Here is a 17,128-nt window from a genome sequence, read left to right on the forward strand (position 1 = left end):
GGGAGTCTGTTCCCCAGTATTCCCACGCATAATAGAGATACACATGTGATCATGGACAAATAAATGTAAGCAAGGTTTGAAATGATGTTTTAGTCAAATATACACTACGGTTCAAAAGTTTGGGGTCACTTAGAAATGTCCTTGTTTTGAAAGAAAAGCAATTTTTTTGTCCTTTAAAATAACATCAAATTGATCAGAAATACAGTGTAGACATTGTTAATGTTGTAAATGACTATTGTAGCTGGAAATATCAGATTTTTTACGGAATATCTACATAGGCGTACAGAGGCCCATTATCAGCAACCATCACTCCTGTGTTCCAATGGCACGTTGTGTTAGCTAATCCAAGTTAATCCTTTTAAAAGGCTAATTGATTATTAGAAAACCCTTTTGCAATTAAAGAAGCAAGAAAACTTCTTTACACTAGTTGAGTATCTGAAGCATCAGCATTTGTGGGTTCGATTACAGGCTCAAAATGGCCAGAAACAAAGAACTTTCTTCTGAAACTCGTCAGTCTATTCTTGTTCGGAGAAATGAAGGCTATTCCATGCAAGAAATTGCCAAGAAACGGAAGATCTCATACAACGCCGTGTACTACTCCCTTCACAGAACAGCGCAAACTGTCTCTAACCAGAATAGAAAGAGGAGTGGGAGGCCCGGGTGCACAACTGAGCAAGAGGACAAGTACATTAGTGTCTAATTTGAGAAACATACGCCTCACAAGTCCTCAACTGGCAGCTTCATTAAATAGTACCTGCAAAACACTAGTCTCAACATCAACAGTGAAGAGGCGACTCCGTGATGCTGGCCTTCTAGGCAGAGTTCCTCTGTCCAGTGTCTGTGTTCTTTTGCTCAACTGTATCTTTTCTTTTTATTGGCCAGTCTAAGATATGGCTTTTTTTTTTACAACTCTACCTTGAAGGCCAGCATCCCGGAGTCGCCTCTTCACTGTTGACGTTGATGGTGTAATATCATGGTCACTAATACACTACATGGCCAAAAGTATGTGGACACCTGCTTGTCAAACATCTTATACCAATATCATGGGCATTAATATGGAGTTGGTCTCCCCTTTGCTGCTATAAAAGCCTCCACTCTTCTGGGAAGGCTTTCTACTAGATGTGGGAACCTTGCTGCGGGGACTTGCTTCCATTCAGCCACAAGATCATTAGTGAGGTTGGGCACTGATGTTGGGCGATTAGGCCTGGCTCGCAGTCGGCATTCCAATTCATCCCAAAGGTATTCGATGGAGTTGAGGTCAGGGCTCTGTGCAGGCCAGTCAAGTTCTTCTACACCGATCTCGACAATCCATTTCTGTATGGACCTCGCTTTGTACACAGGGGCATTGTTATGCTGTAACAGGAAAGGGCCTTCCCAAAACTGTTGCCACAAAGTTGGAAGCACAGAATCGTCTAGAATGTCATTGTATACTGTAGCATTGATTTCCCATTCAAATCAGCCCCAGACCATTATTCCTCCTCCATCAAACTTTACAGTTGGTACTATGCATTGGGGCAGGTAGCGTTCTCCTGGCATCTGCCAAACCCAGATTCGTCCATCGAACTTCCAGATGGTGAAGTGTGATTCATCACTCCAGAGATCGCGTTTCCACTGCTCCGGAGTCCAATGTGATTAAGCTTTACACCACTCCAGCCGACGCTTGGCATTACGCATGGTAATCTTAGGCTTGTGTGCGGCTGCTCGGCCATGGAAACCCATTTCATGAAGCTCCTGACGAACAGTTATTGTGCTAATGTTGCTTCCAGAGGCAGTTTAGAACTCGGTAGTGAGTGTTGCTACCGAGGACAGAATATTTTTTACTCGCTACACGCTTCAGCACTCTGCGGTCCCATTCTGTGAGCTTGTGGCCTACCACTTCGCGGCTGAGCCGTTGTTGCTCCTAGAGGTTTCCACTTAATAACAACAGCACTTACAGTTGACCGGGGCAGTGCTAGCAGGGCAGAAATTATACAAACTGACTTGTTGAAAAGGTGGTATCCTAGTGTACTTATTTTGTGTGCCAGTGTAAATGGGCAATCTGAGATTCAAACAACACAGCATCCCGCCACTTTTTTGATTGACAGCTGAGGGATGGGGTAAAACAGTTTAAATAAGCTCATTAGGCATTTATACATTATATTTATCAAGAATCAATGACTATAAATAATTTATTTAAAAGTTCAAAAATGTATATACCAATCCCAAATTGCCGCTTATATGATTGCTAAAGTAAATCCTGTGTGAAGAAAGAGCCTGTCATAAAAAGACAGACCTTGTTCCATGGATTATCTTTATTGCAGAGAGCAGTCCAGTTCATTGTCATTTGAGCATACCAGGAATGAAATAAAGAATGCAGCAAATACACAATCCAAACACTCACAAGTCTGTTTTAATCATTCAAACAAAGAGCATTAACACATCTATCTCTATATCGGAAACCAGAGTGGTGTGTATTAGGGACAGGAGTTTTTCCTGGTCACGTGGGTAGGAAAAACTCTGCTGGGTCCCTAGTTGTTGCTTAGACACACTACGGCCCAGAGTTTTTCCTGATCAGTCACACAGACAGGAAAAACCTATGGCCCTAGTGTGTATATTTCTAAGTGTGCCATTGGTATAGACCAGAACAGTGCATGTTGTTACATGGTAACGCAGCACTGCGCTGTAGTTCCCTCAGAGTGACATGTAATACAGTTGAACAGGAACAATGAGGTATAACAGTAGGCAACAGCACACTATAATCCAGCCCTGACAGATTGTAACATTAGAACAGAGCCATAGAGAGATAGAGATGGAAGTTTGACCAACATTAATGTCGTTCCATTCTTCCAGTATTTAGACTCTTGTTCTAAATTCTAGCTACTCAGCTGGTTTGCGTAACTGGTATAATTTAGGATCAATAACAGGACCGTTATTGTATTGGTCAATATTGGCTGCTATGGAACCATGTGATAGCATCTCAGAACATCAGAGTGCTTTTTGGTTGAAACCGCAGTTGCCAAACTCTCTCTTTTTCAAGTCAGTCAGTCAGCTTTGCATGATACAGTGCTGCACGTGAGTGGCTGCACCAGGATTGACAAACACTGTCCCTAGTGGACCCTAAAATAGAACACTGAATTGGGTAGAATCATATAAATGGGTTTGACAATGATTATTACCACTGAAAGCAGCATGGAATGCCGAATTCCACACATCCACCACATCCCGACTCTACCGAAGTACGATCATACTGTTGTACACAGTGAAATCAACCAGGATTAGACAGTGATGTCATAAATCTGCACTGGCAGCCAAATGGAAGTCCCATGTGGATGACATCATCATCAATGTCTAATCCCCATTTAGACTGTGTGACCTTCAACATGAGGTGGAATCCATAACCCTGTCAGTTCAAGCCATTACATTTCTGGGGTCTAATGACCTTTGGCATCTCAGCTGTGAGGCCACAAACCAATCAACGATTAATACACCACAATGCCCCTACCAGCTTTAAGGGAAATAATAAAAGTAAAATCCTACATGCAGGAAAATGATAAAAACAAAACAAATGTAATCCTACAATAGTTTAGACAGGCAGCCCAATTCTGATCTTTCCTTCACTAATTGGCCTTTTGACCAATCAGCTGTGATAAAGATTGAATGTGAAAAGATAGGATGTGATTAGTCAAAAGAACAATTAGTGGAAAAAAGATCAGAATTGGGCTACCTGTCTAAATGCAGTCTAAGTACAGCTGCATGGGTGTACAAGCAGAGCAGAGGCACAGCATGGAAAAATGAAAATGTTTTATACAATATCAGAGTGCTTTTAGTAACCTCTGGGAGGGGGAAGGGGCAGGGAGAGAGAATAGAGGAAAGAAGAGTCAGAATGTAAAAGGAATGCAAGTCAAGGAAAGGAAAATGGAATGAAGGTGCAGTGAGTGTAGGGTGAGATCAAGCACTTTGTTTTTTAAAATGTATTCTTTCTCCCTCACTCGCACTCGTTTTCCCGGAGGACATCGAACATATTGACTGTGAGGCTGGTTGGCCCCTTCCTCTCTTTCACTGCTGGGTGTCCAAACCCTTCATCTTCATCATCACCATCCTCATCATCATCATCAGCATCCCTATCCCTCTCCTCCTCCGGCTCAGAGCTGGACTCCCCCTCCTCCTCCTCATCCCTCTCTCCTGCCCCCTCTTCCTTCCGTCCCTGTAGAGCGATGATCTCTGCCAGGTCTGGGTGGGACTCCCACTGCTCTGTATAGCACAAATCCATTGGTTGAATAATTAATCAATCAAGCAATCAAATAAACATTTTTCTTCATGTTTTTTGTACAAAGACCAAGTCATCAGTTTAAAGGTCGGAAACCAGATCAACATGAACATCAGCCGTGCACAGTAGATCACCTGCTGGGATTTGACCTTCCCCTGCGTGCCCACTGTTCACGGCCGACATTCGTGTCGATCTATCTTCCCTTTTAAATATGAGTCTCTGTTGTCTGTACAGTAGTAATGAAGTGATATGCCTGATGCCTCACTGGTTGTCATGACCGGTCTATGACCTCTCTGATAGTTATATGACCTGTGTACTGACCTCTCTGATAGTTGTATGACCTGTGTACTGACCTCTCTGATAGTTGTATGACCTGTGTACTGACCTCTCTGATAGTTGTATGACCTGTGTACTGACCTCTCTGATAGTTGTATGACCTGTGTACTGACCTCTCTGATAGTTGTATGACCTGTGTACTGACCTCTCTGATAGTTGTATGACCTGTGTACTGACCTCTCTGATAGTTGTATGACCTGTGTACTGACCTCTCTGATCATTATATGCAGGTGGTCTGAGGCACAGACACAGCCTCCCGTCGACGGCCAGCCGCAGCAGACTGTTAGCTGCCCGATACACGTCGTTACGAGCTGCCTTCGCTGTCTTATAACCCCTCCTCTCCGCCCAGGCTGTGAGACAGACAAGGAGAAAGAAAGAGAAGAGAGAACGAGAAAGAGGGGTAGGGACAGAAAACAAAAACCGATAAATTGTTATTGTATTATAATTTCAACTGTTCCTGAGAATTGTCTGGATGTCTCCCTGACATCCAGACAAGAGGGCGTGTTTCAACAGTTTAGAACCAGACCAGAGGTTCTAGAGCCAGACTGGAGGTGCTCCTTACCCTCACACACGTCCCAGGCTGTCCAGCTGTGCTCGGGCCCCTGCTCCCTCTCCTTCTCCCCCCCCTTGGGTGCATGCTGTGGGCCCTCCACGCTGGGGTGCCGGAGCTTGAGCACCGACAGGAAGGGGGTCCGCTCACACAGATAACCCACAGAACTGTAGGGTTCCTGCAGCTGAGATACTGGGTAGATACCAGCTAGGATCTAGGGAGAAAGGGGCAGATAAGAGGAGGGAGAGAAATGGAGGGTGAGGGGGAGATGGAGGAAGAGGCGTAGATACAAAAGAATGGAGAAAAAGTGTTTAGAAAGAGTAAAGCATGATGAGAAAGATAGAGTGAAAAAAAGTTTGAAAAGGGTTGAAGAGTAATGATTGCTTTTATACACAAAGCTCTCCGCAGTAGTTGAGACTTAAAAGTGGTTTGGATTATGATTCTACTCCAAAAACAGCCTTCAAATGGCCAGAGGGAATATCAGTTATTCTTCTACTCTCCAAGACATTTCCTCCACAGGCTGTCACCAAAAAGTGATTTGACCTGGGATTCTTAGGGAATGGGAGGACATAGTACACACACAAACATACACCCTACTCACTCCCTCCTCTCAGTTACCTGTAGTTGTTTGTTGACTAGTGAAGGGAAGACCAGTCCAGGGCAGTCACACAGTTTGACAGTGGGTGTGAGGTAGTAGGTCTGGAAGTATTTGGTGTGGCCGGGGGTTCGAGACACACTCACCACCTTCCTACCTACCAGACTGTTCAATACTGATGACTTCCCCACGTTAGGGAAGCCTAGGGAGGGAGGGAAAGAGAGACGTATATTCATATTCCCTTTGTAGTAGACATTTCTGAATGCCATAGGGGGCTGGTGGGGGAACAAAGCCTTGAGGTACACAAGCATAACTTAATTTATCAAGTTACTAATCAGTGACGACAGATTAGTGATTTGGAGGTAGGAAAGCAAGCTTCCAACATGGCCGCTCACCTATACAGCCCAGCGTGAGTACGCCATCTTTATACAGCTCCTGGGAGGGGCTGCTCATCTCCATGGCAACATCACTCTGGTGCTCCACTAGAACAGAGTCCGCCCCCTCCTCTGACTGCTCTCCCTCTGATCCCATAGCAACCGCATCTCTCTGGATCTTCTTCTCCCAGCTGGACAAGTCCACTACAAGAGGGGGGGCAACAATGGTGAACACTCCCTACAGCCAATCATTCTGTACACTTCTGGGAAAAAAAGTGGAGAATTGGGAAGGAGCATTACTTGTCTTCAGCCTATTTTAAGACTACTTCCATTCAGTGTTGGTTCTTCTATGATATACCCTTACAACCCGGCACCCACAGATCTTTGTATGAAGACACTAATCCTTCATTCAACAGTAATTCGCTATGCTATGGATGCTATGGAAAGTACCTGGCCAAAGCATTAAGTCATTACAGACTTACATGGTTAGCAATACATGTGTGAAATAGGTACTATGCCACCCAGGTGGGTGGGTCCCTTTAACCTTTTCCTGCTGTGATTTCCTGACACGCCTTCAGGATGTGGGTGGGGCCTCCAGCATGTCCCCACCCACATGTACCCTTTTTTCTCATCCTCTTCTTCTGAAGCACTAGAGTCACAGAGACAGATACAGACAGTGCAATAGGTTATCCTGGTGATCAAGTACACAGTTCAACAGCTACAATCAGCTCTCATCATTGTCCCTCGCCTTGTGTATCACTTTCGCTTCAGCACAACCACCCTCACTCCCACCCACCTGTGCTGTATGGCTGGCCGGGGTGTGATGTGAAGCAGACACAGTGGAGGTGGGGGAACTGTGTCTGGAGGTAGTGTGTCCAGGCCAGCACCAGCGGAGGGGGACACAGGTCAGCTTTGTTCAGCACCACCACCACCTGCTTCTGCAGCTCCCCAGTGATGTAGTGGTACAGCGCTGGGGGAAACTGCAGCACCTGCATGGGAGGGACACACCAGGAACACATTCATTAAGACATGCATGCTCGGTCTGGCAAACGACTTATAGACCGCGTACCAAATGGCAACCTATTCCCTATATAGTGCACTACTTTTGACCAGGGCCCATAGCAACATAGTCATGAACATAGTCAAGTTATACATGGTACTGACCACCTATAACTTACCCTGTCTGTGGCTCCACCTGGTGGATACTCTATGTATGCATTTCACCATATGGTTCAAAGCATAATGAAACCATCCTTTTTATGTATTATATTTAACCTTTATTTAACTAGGCAAGTCAGTTAAAAACAAATTATTATTTACTATGACGGCCTACCGGGGAATAGTGGGTCAACTGCCTTGTTCAGGGGCAAAACGACAGATTTTTTAACTTGCCAGCTCGGGGATTCAATCTGGCAACCTTTCGGTTACTGGCCCAACGCTCTAACCACTAGGCTACCTGCCATCATAGTAACTATTAATTACATTATCATGGTGACAGTAGTAAGTTGATAATGATACTGGTACATGACTAGTAGCAGATAATGACAGTAGGAGGAGTTTAAAAGAGATTACCCACCGGGTGCCTGATGTCCACGATGAGCAGGATCACATCGGACATCTCCAACACTCTCCACAACTGTCTCCACGTCTGAGAGAAAGAGAGGGGGGAGAGAAAGAGAGAGGGGGAGAAAGGAAGGGTATAAAGAGTAAAGTTATGTGAAGAGTATTTAGGTTTTACCTACCCTAGGTTTTGCTCAGTGTCAGAGAAAGAGGTGGTTTTTAATGGATTCATTCAAGTTTATAGAATATTGTAGAATTCATAGCTCTTTAATTATCCATCAAAATGGACCTTTCTGCTGACACAATACAGCCCCCCGTAACTAGCCGGTCACTAACCTCAAGGCTACCAGCTCCCTGAAGAGCATTTATAAAGGGTTCTGAATATATCGTTTCCTCACCTCCAGGTTGTGCTCAAAGTGGCTGAGGGATCCAGGTGGGTTTCTGGAGTGCAGGTCGTTCAGATATTCCCGGTATGACTTCTCTTCTTTCTTCAGCAGCTCCTCACGATTCATCCCATAATTCCACGGAGGTCGCCGCGGAAACTCAAGACCTGAGATTGGAGGTCAGTGGCAGATACGTCAAACAGTGACACAAAGTGAAAAGACCATGTCAAAACTCACACTAGATTGGGTTTTTATTTAACAGCATTGAGAGGCTCAGGATACAGGTTACGTATCAAATCACACCCTATTAGTGTACTACTTCGACCAGAGCACATATAGCTTAGGTCAAAATGAGTGTACTAAATAAGGAATAGGGTGCCATTTGAGACAGAACCTTTATTTAACAGCATTAAGAGGTTGTTGTGAGGCTCAGGGTCAAGGAGCTCTGACCTTTCTCAGTGGGGTAGATGTCGTTGATGTCAACCTCCAGGTCTTTGTCTAACATCTGGTCCAGAACCTTCTCTCTGGCAAGCTTCTTCCTCCTCTCCACCTCCTCTCTGCTCTCCTTCTCAAAGTGCAGACGGAACCTGAATGGACAGAGAGATGAGTATAGCTGTGTGTAGAGGGGGGAATTGGGCAGGGTGAGTGTGTGAAGGACACAAAACCATTTGTGTGCAGAGTCATGAACATCAGGTGTGTGTGACATGGTTGTTTGTTCTGACAACAGCAGTTTCTGTAATTTACCATTGACCTCTGTCTGAAAGTTTTTTGCTCATGGTTCAGGATTCCTACAGTAACATGTTCTCATTTTTTTTTACTTAGTCTCTTTCGGCCTCTTACTTTTAATATCTACAGACCCAGACAATGCTCTAATTAATATTTTTCCATTAACCCTTCAGTTTGTTCCAGGGAATTCCCACTGTTCCAGGCATCAGTTCATACAGCAATCATGACATGTTTTCCAAAAAGGTATTGTTGATGATATCTGACAAAACAGAAACCCACTCAGCTGGTGAGAGCCTTATGAGCCTAGCTATCAGTGGTCACCAATCCTGGTCCATACAGTCTGCAGGCTTTTGTTCAAGCCCAGCAATAACACACATGTTTAGTTTTATTGCAGGTGATGTAGTATTACATTAGCTCTGGTCCAGGGTGTTACGTGTGGCTTGCTCAGCGTCTGCATCAGTAAGCCGCATGTAATCCCCTGGACCAGAGATAAATATTACCTATGCTAATGTATTGGTAACTCACCTATTGGGATCGTATCTGCCCTCCCTGATGCCGGGCTGCTGGTTTATCCTCCTGACATCTGTGGTTTCGCTATCTGAGGTGTCCGACTGCCTCTCCCTGTCCATCCCCCGCTCCACACTGGCATTACGGCTGCTGGGCCCTGAGCCTGGCTCACCTGAGGAGAGATCATCATAGTCAGAGGCTTACATTGAACCCTTCCCAAAAGGCACCCTATTCCCTATATAGTGCACAACTTTTTCTTGGGCACTATATATAGGTGATATAGTGCTATTTGGAACATAAACATACAGTGGACAGAATGAAAACTACCCTCTATGTCAGCACTTGGTACCAAAGACCATATTCCACAACGTTCTACTTTAGAATCGAGTGTACATGCATTTACATACAATATATGCTATCTACATTACATAACACATAGCTATCTATAAATGTGGTAATCGTCTCAATACTAACCCTATGTAATAAATTGACAGTGGACGTTTTCATAATAAATCTATTTTCATTGCTAGCTGTTGTGCTAGCTGTTGTCCAACACCTTTTGTTATTCCCTCAATTTGAGAAAGCTAGCGTTCCTACATAATTTGATAGCGAGTCTGCGCAGTAGAGTTTACACAAAGTGAAAACAATACCAGTGTAGTACAGTGATGCTGATTTCTGTGCATCAATACTTTTCCACCAATGGCAATGAATGACGCCAGCAATACAATTTCAGCGATAAGGTCACACACATAGCTAGCTCTATAACGTCGTCACATCTTTAGCTAGCAAGCAAGGTACTAGCTAGCTAGCAAGCAAGGTAGTTAACGTTTGCTAGAAAGACCCAAATACACAAGGCACACATGTTATGGCAAAAATAATGACGTCCCTATTCTTTATTTGTAGCTAATTCGTCCAAAATATATCGGGTAACATGACAGTGTTATTGTTCCTGAAAGCAGAGCTAACTAGCCAAGTTACCCAACTCTCCTCGTACAAGTTACTAAAATGAAAAGCTATGCTAGCTAACGTTAGCATTTTCGGCACGCACACTTTCTGTCATTGCAGCTCACGTTACCTCTCTTTCTTTCCCGTTTCACTTGCATCTGTTTCTTCTTCTGTTTGGTGCTGAACGGCTTTTTCCGAGGCATGTTTGAATGAAAAATTACAGTTTCGTAGTGTGGATTTGTGTTAGCTAAGGCAGAAATACAGTAACGTCGTTATTTACTATCGTGAAGTTTCTCGACTCCTACACTTTAACCACCCGACGCCATCCGGCACTGCAGATTTTTTTTGGGACTAAGTTACAAAAACATTCAATGGTAATACATGTCATTACACAGCTTATATTTACTTATTTTTTAAACAATGTAAATGTCATGCTTTGAATCATTGTCTGACAAGACATGGCAAGTTAATATGGATAGAATTTTTTTTTTTAAAGAATGGTACAGTCCACACAGTAAACCGCCGATTCCACTATTACTGCTCACGCTGATGTTGTGATGCAGGTCTTATTTGCATGACACATCACTCAACACTGCCAACTTTGCCAAGTCCTTACATGCATTGGGGCAAATTTACATCTACAGCTGTCATATTCAAATGTGACATTCAGTGTCATTCAAACTAACACATCTGTCGTTACAATAAATTAAATGGCATCATGCACAGCCTGATGCTGATATCTTCAAAATTAACCTTTATCATTACTGCAAGTGCACAATGTGTTACAGGGACAGAGAAAGGCAAATTGTTGGACTTCAGTGAGGTTTATTGTTTGATAAGGGAAAACTGTATTTTCATATGTATCAGTCTATTTGTAAAGGCTCATACACTTTAGTATAACAGTAGTGGAAGTAGTCAGAATATATTTGGATAACAATGATATTCTTAGGTCACAAAAAAATAAATACTACAAGGATTACATACAACATGTACCAGCTGATCACATTCACTTCCCAGTTCTTACAGGGTCAGGTGAGGTAAACAGGGCTCTATGATTGGCTTGTGGACTGAGGGTAAATATCAAAGTGTTATATAGTATGGATTATACATTTATTTTTAACACGCACACATATACACTGGTATGTATATCAATATATACTTTTGCAAGCTTTTTTTCTTTACAGAAACGGAAAACAGAGCCTACTTCCCTTTTTTTCCAGTGAAAAAGATTTGTGAGCAAATTTTACAAGGTAGATTACAGTAACCATCATGACAATGATGATGTAATCAAAACCTGATAGTATCTGTGGGAAAGTTGAAAAATGTACCTAAACAGTTATCTGTCAGATTCAGTTATACACTTCACGGATGTGACCATAATCAAAGTTGTGTTTGTAGGGAGTAGGAGGATAAAAAAAATAGAAAACATTCGCTCTTCTTCACCCATTTTTCCCTGTCATTTTGTGTCTCTTCCGCACCATTGCAGTGACGGACAGAGAAACACTCCTTTACCAACGGTATACACTAGCCATCCATTATAAAAGAGTAGTACAAAAACATAGGCATAATGAAATAAAAGTGATAAACGAGTACAAAAAACTACAAAGTCCTCTATTTCCAGACTCCATCTCTGTTCGAACATCTCTTAACTTCCTCTTCCATTACCCACCTTTCAGGCACAGTCACATCTTCCTATATCCCCCCTGTATTGCTTTTATCCAGTCTGTCCATAGGCCTCTGTCTCTACCACTCCTCCCTCCTACCCCTATGAGTTTAGGTGCTCCACCTGAATGGTGGAGGTAGCCACGGTGAGACAGAGGTCCTTGTGGGTCACTAGGTCCGCCACACTGACTGTTTTGAACTGGATGTCCCCTGCAGCGACTGTCTTATACTGGTGCAGGTCAAAGGGGCAGGATGCCGTCTCTGCCTGAGAGTAGCTACCCTGGTTTTGCCCCTGGCTCTGTCCTTGTCCATGACCTCCACCTTGTCCTCCGGCTCGGTCTGCCCCACTATCGGTGACCTCTCCTCGGCCATGAGAACCTCCCTGGTTCTGGGTATGGCTTTGGTTCTGTTGGTTCTGCTGAGAGTGCTGTGCAGCAGCCACCGCCGCTGCAGTGAGCGGGTCTGAGTTGTGTTTCTGCATGTGTTTCAACAGGTACGTCTCCTGAGAATAGAATACAGAGGGTTGAGAATAGAATACAGAGGGTTAAAGCGAGAGTTGACAAGTGTGCACAAACACACACTATGCACAGACATGCACACTGTCTGAAGCCTGTGAAAATGTCTGTTGAAAGTTAAAGGTCTGTGACTACTACATGCTGGGTGCCTTAACAGTGGTGTTTCTCTTACAGAGGTGTATGTGCGGTTGCAGAGGCCACAGGAGTAGAGCTTGGCGTGTTTGACCGTGTGAGTGGACAGGTGGACTTCCAGACTGGCCGCGTCCGTGTAACCACGGTTACAGTTGGTGCACTTGAAGGGTTTGTCCTTGTTGTGCTGCCGTCTGTGGGACTGGAACAGAACAGGACCGTTCAGGACTAATCTTCAAATGGGTATTTGTAAGACTGTTACTACTAAGGGTCAGTGTTACTAAGCTTTCACCACTGGGAATAAAAAACAAAAACCAAAGAAAATGGATAGTAGTCACCTGTAGGTTGGAGAGTTGTGTGAAGGATTTCTCACAGCCCGGATGAACACACTTATAAGGCCTGTCTCCTGTGTGGATCCTGCAGAAACATGGAAAACACAACCAGTAAGAAGAAGCAAAGAGAGAGGGGAGAAATGTAAATGGACCCGCCATATTCTCCTTTCAGCTATCCTGTGATCCCCACCATTACAGATGAGGGAGACGGAGAGGAAGCCACTGTAGACTATCGAGAGGCCCCCCCACAGAGAAAAGACCATTGAAATGCCCCCAAATAAAAGACCATTGAAAGGCCCCCGCAGAGAAAGGGGCAGATATGTAGGACATCACCCTCACCTGTTGTGCTGCTGTAGATGACTGAGCTGTCTGAAGGACTTCTGACAGAAAGAGCAGGTGTACGGTTTCACCCCTGTGTGGATGCGGATGTGCTGGGCCAGATAGCTGGAGTTGGCAAAGGACTTAGTGCAGTGGGGACACTTGTGGGGCTTGGACTCTGTGTGGTTTCTGGAAGCAAGAAGAGAAGATAGAGGGAGGAGGGGAGAACAGTGTTGCTTTTCTTTAAACCTTGATTGATAGAACAACAACAAAAAGCACACTTAAACACCCTATTACTCAGTGCCTGACTTCTAAAAAAAATCACAACGTTTCTCTGAAACATAACAGTATTCCACTCTGGCCCAAATTATTTTCAAACTTGTGTGTAAGTGTGTGTGTGTGAGTGTGTGCACGCGCAAGGGAGAAGCAGCAGTGAAGGAGTAAGGACACCAAACAGACAGACTGAAGAGACAAAGAGGGACTTGAAGTAGAGATCACACACAATCGTGAGCACACACACACAGCCTGCGTCTTGCCTTTTCACAGACATCTCCACACACACACAGTGCTAGCAGCCAATAGAGGGGAGGGGGGCAGGCTAGATAAAGCCTGTAGGGTAGAGCAGGTCAGGTGGAGCTGCTGTGAGCAGTACCGTGTGTGCTGCTGTAAGTGACTGAGCTGTCTAAAGGACTTCTGGCAGTAGGAGCAGGTGTAGGGCTTGGCCCCGCTGTGGATACGGATGTGCTGGGCCAGGTAGCTGGAGTTGGCGAATGACTTGGAGCAGTGGGGACACTTGTGGGGCTTGGCCTCTGTGTGAGACTTGGAGTGGATCTGCATGTCTGACTTACTGAAGAAGGTCACAGCACACATCCGGCACCTACGGGACAGAGACAGACACACAGACCAGGGATGGGGAGAAAGAGGGGAGAACGAGCGGGAGAATGGGAAGACAAGAGGTAGGGATGAAGGAAATGAGGGCAGGAGCAGGTGAGAAAGAGAGATGAAAATACAAAAAGCAAGGACAAAGAGACAGGGACATGAGAGATGGGCAAGGGAGAGGAAGAGAGTGGAAGAATGCAAAAAAAGGGGTGAAACATGAGACAGCAAGTGTGGAAAACAAAGGGAGAGAGCAAGAGGAAAAAGACAACAGGATAGAAAGATAAAAACAAGGGAGCAGATGAAATGAACGAGGAATGTGAAGAAAAAAAACAAGCGACAGGGAGGGGGAAGAGATAAAGAGGGGGAAATCAGTGAAAACAGCAGGAAAAATAGCAGATTCTGCTGAAGCAAGAAATAGAAAGACAAACAGAGATAGCTTGAAAAGTAGGGAAACATTGTATGAAGGAGAGATAGAAAGAAGGAAGATAGAGGACAGAAGTAGGCGAAGGAGTGCGTGTCCAATGTGTGCAGGGATGCGCGTGTGTGTGAGGGGCAGATGCATGAGGGAGGCAGAGAATGTGTGTGTCCATGCTGCAAAGAAAACACACATTGTGTTCCAGAGTGCAGGTACAAACACATAGTGAAATATTTAAGCAGGTGTGTGCGCTGCCACAGCATGCAGTGGAGTCGTTTCTGTGTGAGAGAGAAAGAGAGAAATGCCCGTGCCCAGCAGCACCTAGTGTTCATCCACAGCCCGTGTCTAACCTCTCTGTCCTGACTCTATCATCTACAACATACAGACATACGGGTGTGCAAGCATTCCACAGCTTCACATTCCTATGGGGATGCACAGCACAACAGGTGCTTTTTGGCCCTTCTGTGGCGCCGTAGGTCCGTACCTGTAGGTCTTGTTGCAGTCTTTCCCGCTGTGGTTCTCATCTTCGTTGGCGAGGTCGTACGGGTCAGTTGTATAATGCTGCGAAGACATAACCACCTATCAAATGTCACACAAACATTAGAATCACATTCATCATATTAAAAAGGCACACTGTTGTAAAAGTCTACATGAGCTTTTTTTGAGATGGGCAAGGCTTAGTCTGGAAATTAATAGCCTGAGCTTAGTCTGGAAATGTCTGGAAGTGTTTTAGTGGGAATAGCTTTTATTTTGGTTACTCTGGAGTTACTATGGTAACTGTCTCACCTGCCCTCCCGACGCCAAGTGAGCCAGAATCAACGCCTCATTTCCGGCGGAGAGGGTGTGGCCACCGGCAGGCCCCGCCCTCCCTAGTGTCGACTTCTTCTTCCTGCCTCGCTTCGAGGGTGTCGACATGACGGCCACCTGGGGGGTTCCACCTTCCTGTTTCTTATCTAAGTGAAAAATGTGTGTGAGAGTCTGACAGTACGTGAGTGAAGTGTGTATTTTTCAGTGTTAGGATAATGGAGGGTGGAGACAATCGTGTGAGTGTGTGTTACCTGGAGCGTGCAGTGTAGAGACAATCATGGTGGTGGTGGGATGTCCAGAGACGAAGGACTGAGAGGAGGCAGGAGAGACCAGCTGCGTGCCTTGAGGGGTTGTGATGACCAGACCCGCTGCAGAGAGAGAGGAAAAAAATATGATACAAAACAGACAGATGGGGAAAAGACAATGCAAAAGTGTGAGCAATTTTACACTAACAGTTGACACACACACCTGCTGTCATGATACCAGTGGAAGGTACAGGCACCACAGTGATGTTCTGGGTGTGAGGGGGGTGTAGGTGACCCCCTTGGCCCTGCCCCCCTCCCTCCTGCTTGGGGACAGTGAGCAAGGTCGTCTGGTAATGAGAGGAGGGGAACGAAGTGTTCTTCTCCTGGTCCTTCAGTTGTTTCAGGAACATGGCGTTCTCAATCTGACAGCGAGAGATAGAAATCCTTGTTACAAAATTCCAAACTCCAAAAAGAGTAATTGCTATAATCCAAAGGTGTCACTTGCAATATACTTTAACATTTTAAACAGAAATGTTTCACTAAACGTACCTGTCCTTGTACAGGCACAGGGGACCAGAAGTACTGAGAGTTAAAATGGGAATCCTCCATAATTTCTGCAATGGAAGAGTAACACCGCCATATCACCACTAGGCCAAACAGCTAATCACTCATCAATTGAAATAAAATTGGCTACAATGTTGCTTGCACATCCGACTGACACCTTTGGGCGACAATAATCTTAAATCATTTACATGTCACTTCACATACATTAGCTAGCTAATGAAACAATAATGGTAACTATGTTGGTACTTCATTTGGTTAGATAGCTGAAATATTTGGACATATATTACAATAATTATGCCCCCGGGTTAGACAATAGTATGACTTGTTAAAGGCGAGCTAGGTAATTTAGCTGCCTACTGTAAATGTACATTGTTGTGGTTGCATGGGAAGGAGGACCGTGCTAGCTCGCTATTACATGTGTTTTCCCCTTCAAAGTAATTCATTTGGTGATGGGTGGTGATACAATGTAGCTAGCAATAATTCGAACACAAATAAGATGTCTAGGTTGCTACTTGTTAGCAATTTTGTGAACTGCAAGTGCATTTCAATTCCTTGCTAGGCGTTTACAGTTAGCTAGACGCTCTAATAAAACCACGAGAGCAATGTTATCTGACTCTCGCGCTCTTCGATGCCTGGGAAAATAGAAAAAGCAAAGCACCCAAAAAAAATCGAGGATAAAAAAAACTGAAGCGGTGAGAGAAGAAAAAAAACAATCTCGCACAGACTTCCGGCTGTCCAGACAGAGAAGAGACTCGTCGGGTACAAGTCGCTCAAATTGGAAGATAAATACTATGATTATGAAAAAAATAACAGTATTTACCTGTGCTAACAGAGCGTGCTCCCTTCCCGGAATTCCCGTAGCCCGGTACAGTTCAGAAACTCTGTTCAAATCTTTTAGATTTGACAAATTCACCGAGTTTTTTCTCTTCTTTTTTTCAATTTTTTTTTCTTTCTTATGGAGTCGCTTGTCTGCGCTGCACTTCCTTCGAAGAAGGTCGATTAAACTCTGCGAAGAAACAAAGCTCTCTGAGTGTGTGGTG

General features: G+C 44.5%; 2 protein-coding genes across 5 annotated transcripts; both read right to left on the reverse strand.

Annotated features, from left to right (window-relative positions):
• Positions 1 to 2,269: 2,269 nt before the first annotated feature.
• Positions 2,270 to 10,607, reverse strand: gnl1 (guanine nucleotide binding protein-like 1). Its single transcript, XM_038994529.1, has 12 exons — positions 10,353 to 10,607; positions 9,296 to 9,449; positions 8,495 to 8,631; positions 8,060 to 8,211; positions 7,678 to 7,749; positions 6,898 to 7,090; positions 6,646 to 6,750; positions 6,123 to 6,305; positions 5,751 to 5,929; positions 5,145 to 5,346; positions 4,792 to 4,932; positions 2,270 to 4,230 (listed from the first exon to the last, which is right to left on the reverse strand). The coding sequence occupies exons 1-12, from the start codon at positions 10,423 to 10,425 to the stop codon at positions 3,965 to 3,967; spliced, it is 1,857 nt and encodes a 618-aa protein (XP_038850457.1). The 5' UTR covers positions 10,426 to 10,607; the 3' UTR covers positions 2,270 to 3,964.
• Positions 10,608 to 11,313: 706 nt separating this feature from the next.
• On the reverse strand, positions 11,314 to 17,106 carry LOC120048501 (zinc finger protein 384-like). Of its 4 annotated transcripts, none has more exons than XM_038994531.1 (11): positions 16,909 to 17,106; positions 16,074 to 16,138; positions 15,748 to 15,946; positions 15,531 to 15,647; positions 15,259 to 15,425; positions 14,957 to 15,033; positions 13,831 to 14,055; positions 13,200 to 13,367; positions 12,867 to 12,945; positions 12,572 to 12,730; positions 11,314 to 12,386 (listed from the first exon to the last, which is right to left on the reverse strand). In XM_038994531.1, exons 2-11 carry the CDS (start codon positions 16,131 to 16,133, stop codon positions 11,988 to 11,990), a joined length of 1,650 nt encoding a protein of 549 aa, XP_038850459.1. In that variant the 5' UTR covers positions 16,134 to 16,138; positions 16,909 to 17,106; the 3' UTR covers positions 11,314 to 11,987. The 4 variants fall into 4 exon arrangements, with proteins under 4 accessions (XP_038850459.1, XP_038850458.1, XP_038850461.1 ...); XM_038994530.1 differs by having other exon boundaries at positions 14,957 to 15,051; XM_038994533.1 differs by lacking the exon at positions 13,831 to 14,055 and having other exon boundaries at positions 16,909 to 17,105.
• Positions 17,107 to 17,128: the final 22 nt, after the last annotated feature.

This window comes from Salvelinus namaycush, chromosome 5, assembly GCF_016432855.1.
Source record: "Salvelinus namaycush isolate Seneca chromosome 5, SaNama_1.0, whole genome shotgun sequence".
Lineage (NCBI taxonomy): Eukaryota > Metazoa > Chordata > Actinopteri > Salmoniformes > Salmonidae > Salvelinus > Salvelinus namaycush.

What these genes read in the sequence shown, in the direction of transcription:
- LOC120048501 (XM_038994530.1), bottom strand. Translation starts at nt 16,133, where the DNA reads ATGGAGGATTCCCATTTTAACTCTCAGTACTTCTGGTCCCCTGTGCCT. An exon ending in GACTGCAACAAGACCTACAG is followed by an intron (nt 14,056 to 14,956) that starts GTACGGACCTAC and finishes TCTGTCCCGTAG; the next exon opens with GTGCCGGATGTGTGCTGTGA. An exon ending in GCAACCGCACATACACCTCT is followed by an intron (nt 12,387 to 12,571) that starts GTAAGAGAAACA and finishes TTCTATTCTCAG; the next exon opens with GAGACGTACCTGTTGAAACA.
- gnl1 (XM_038994529.1), bottom strand. Translation starts at nt 10,425, where the DNA reads ATGCCTCGGAAAAAGCCGTTCAGCACCAAACAGAAGAAGAAACAGATG. An exon ending in ACTTTGAGCACAACCTGGAG is followed by an intron (nt 7,750 to 8,059) that starts GTGAGGAAACGA and finishes TCTTTCTCTCAG; the next exon opens with ACGTGGAGACAGTTGTGGAG. An exon ending in TCGTGGACATCAGGCACCCG is followed by an intron (nt 7,091 to 7,677) that starts GTGGGTAATCTC and finishes CCTCCCATGCAG; the next exon opens with GTGCTGCAGTTTCCCCCAGC.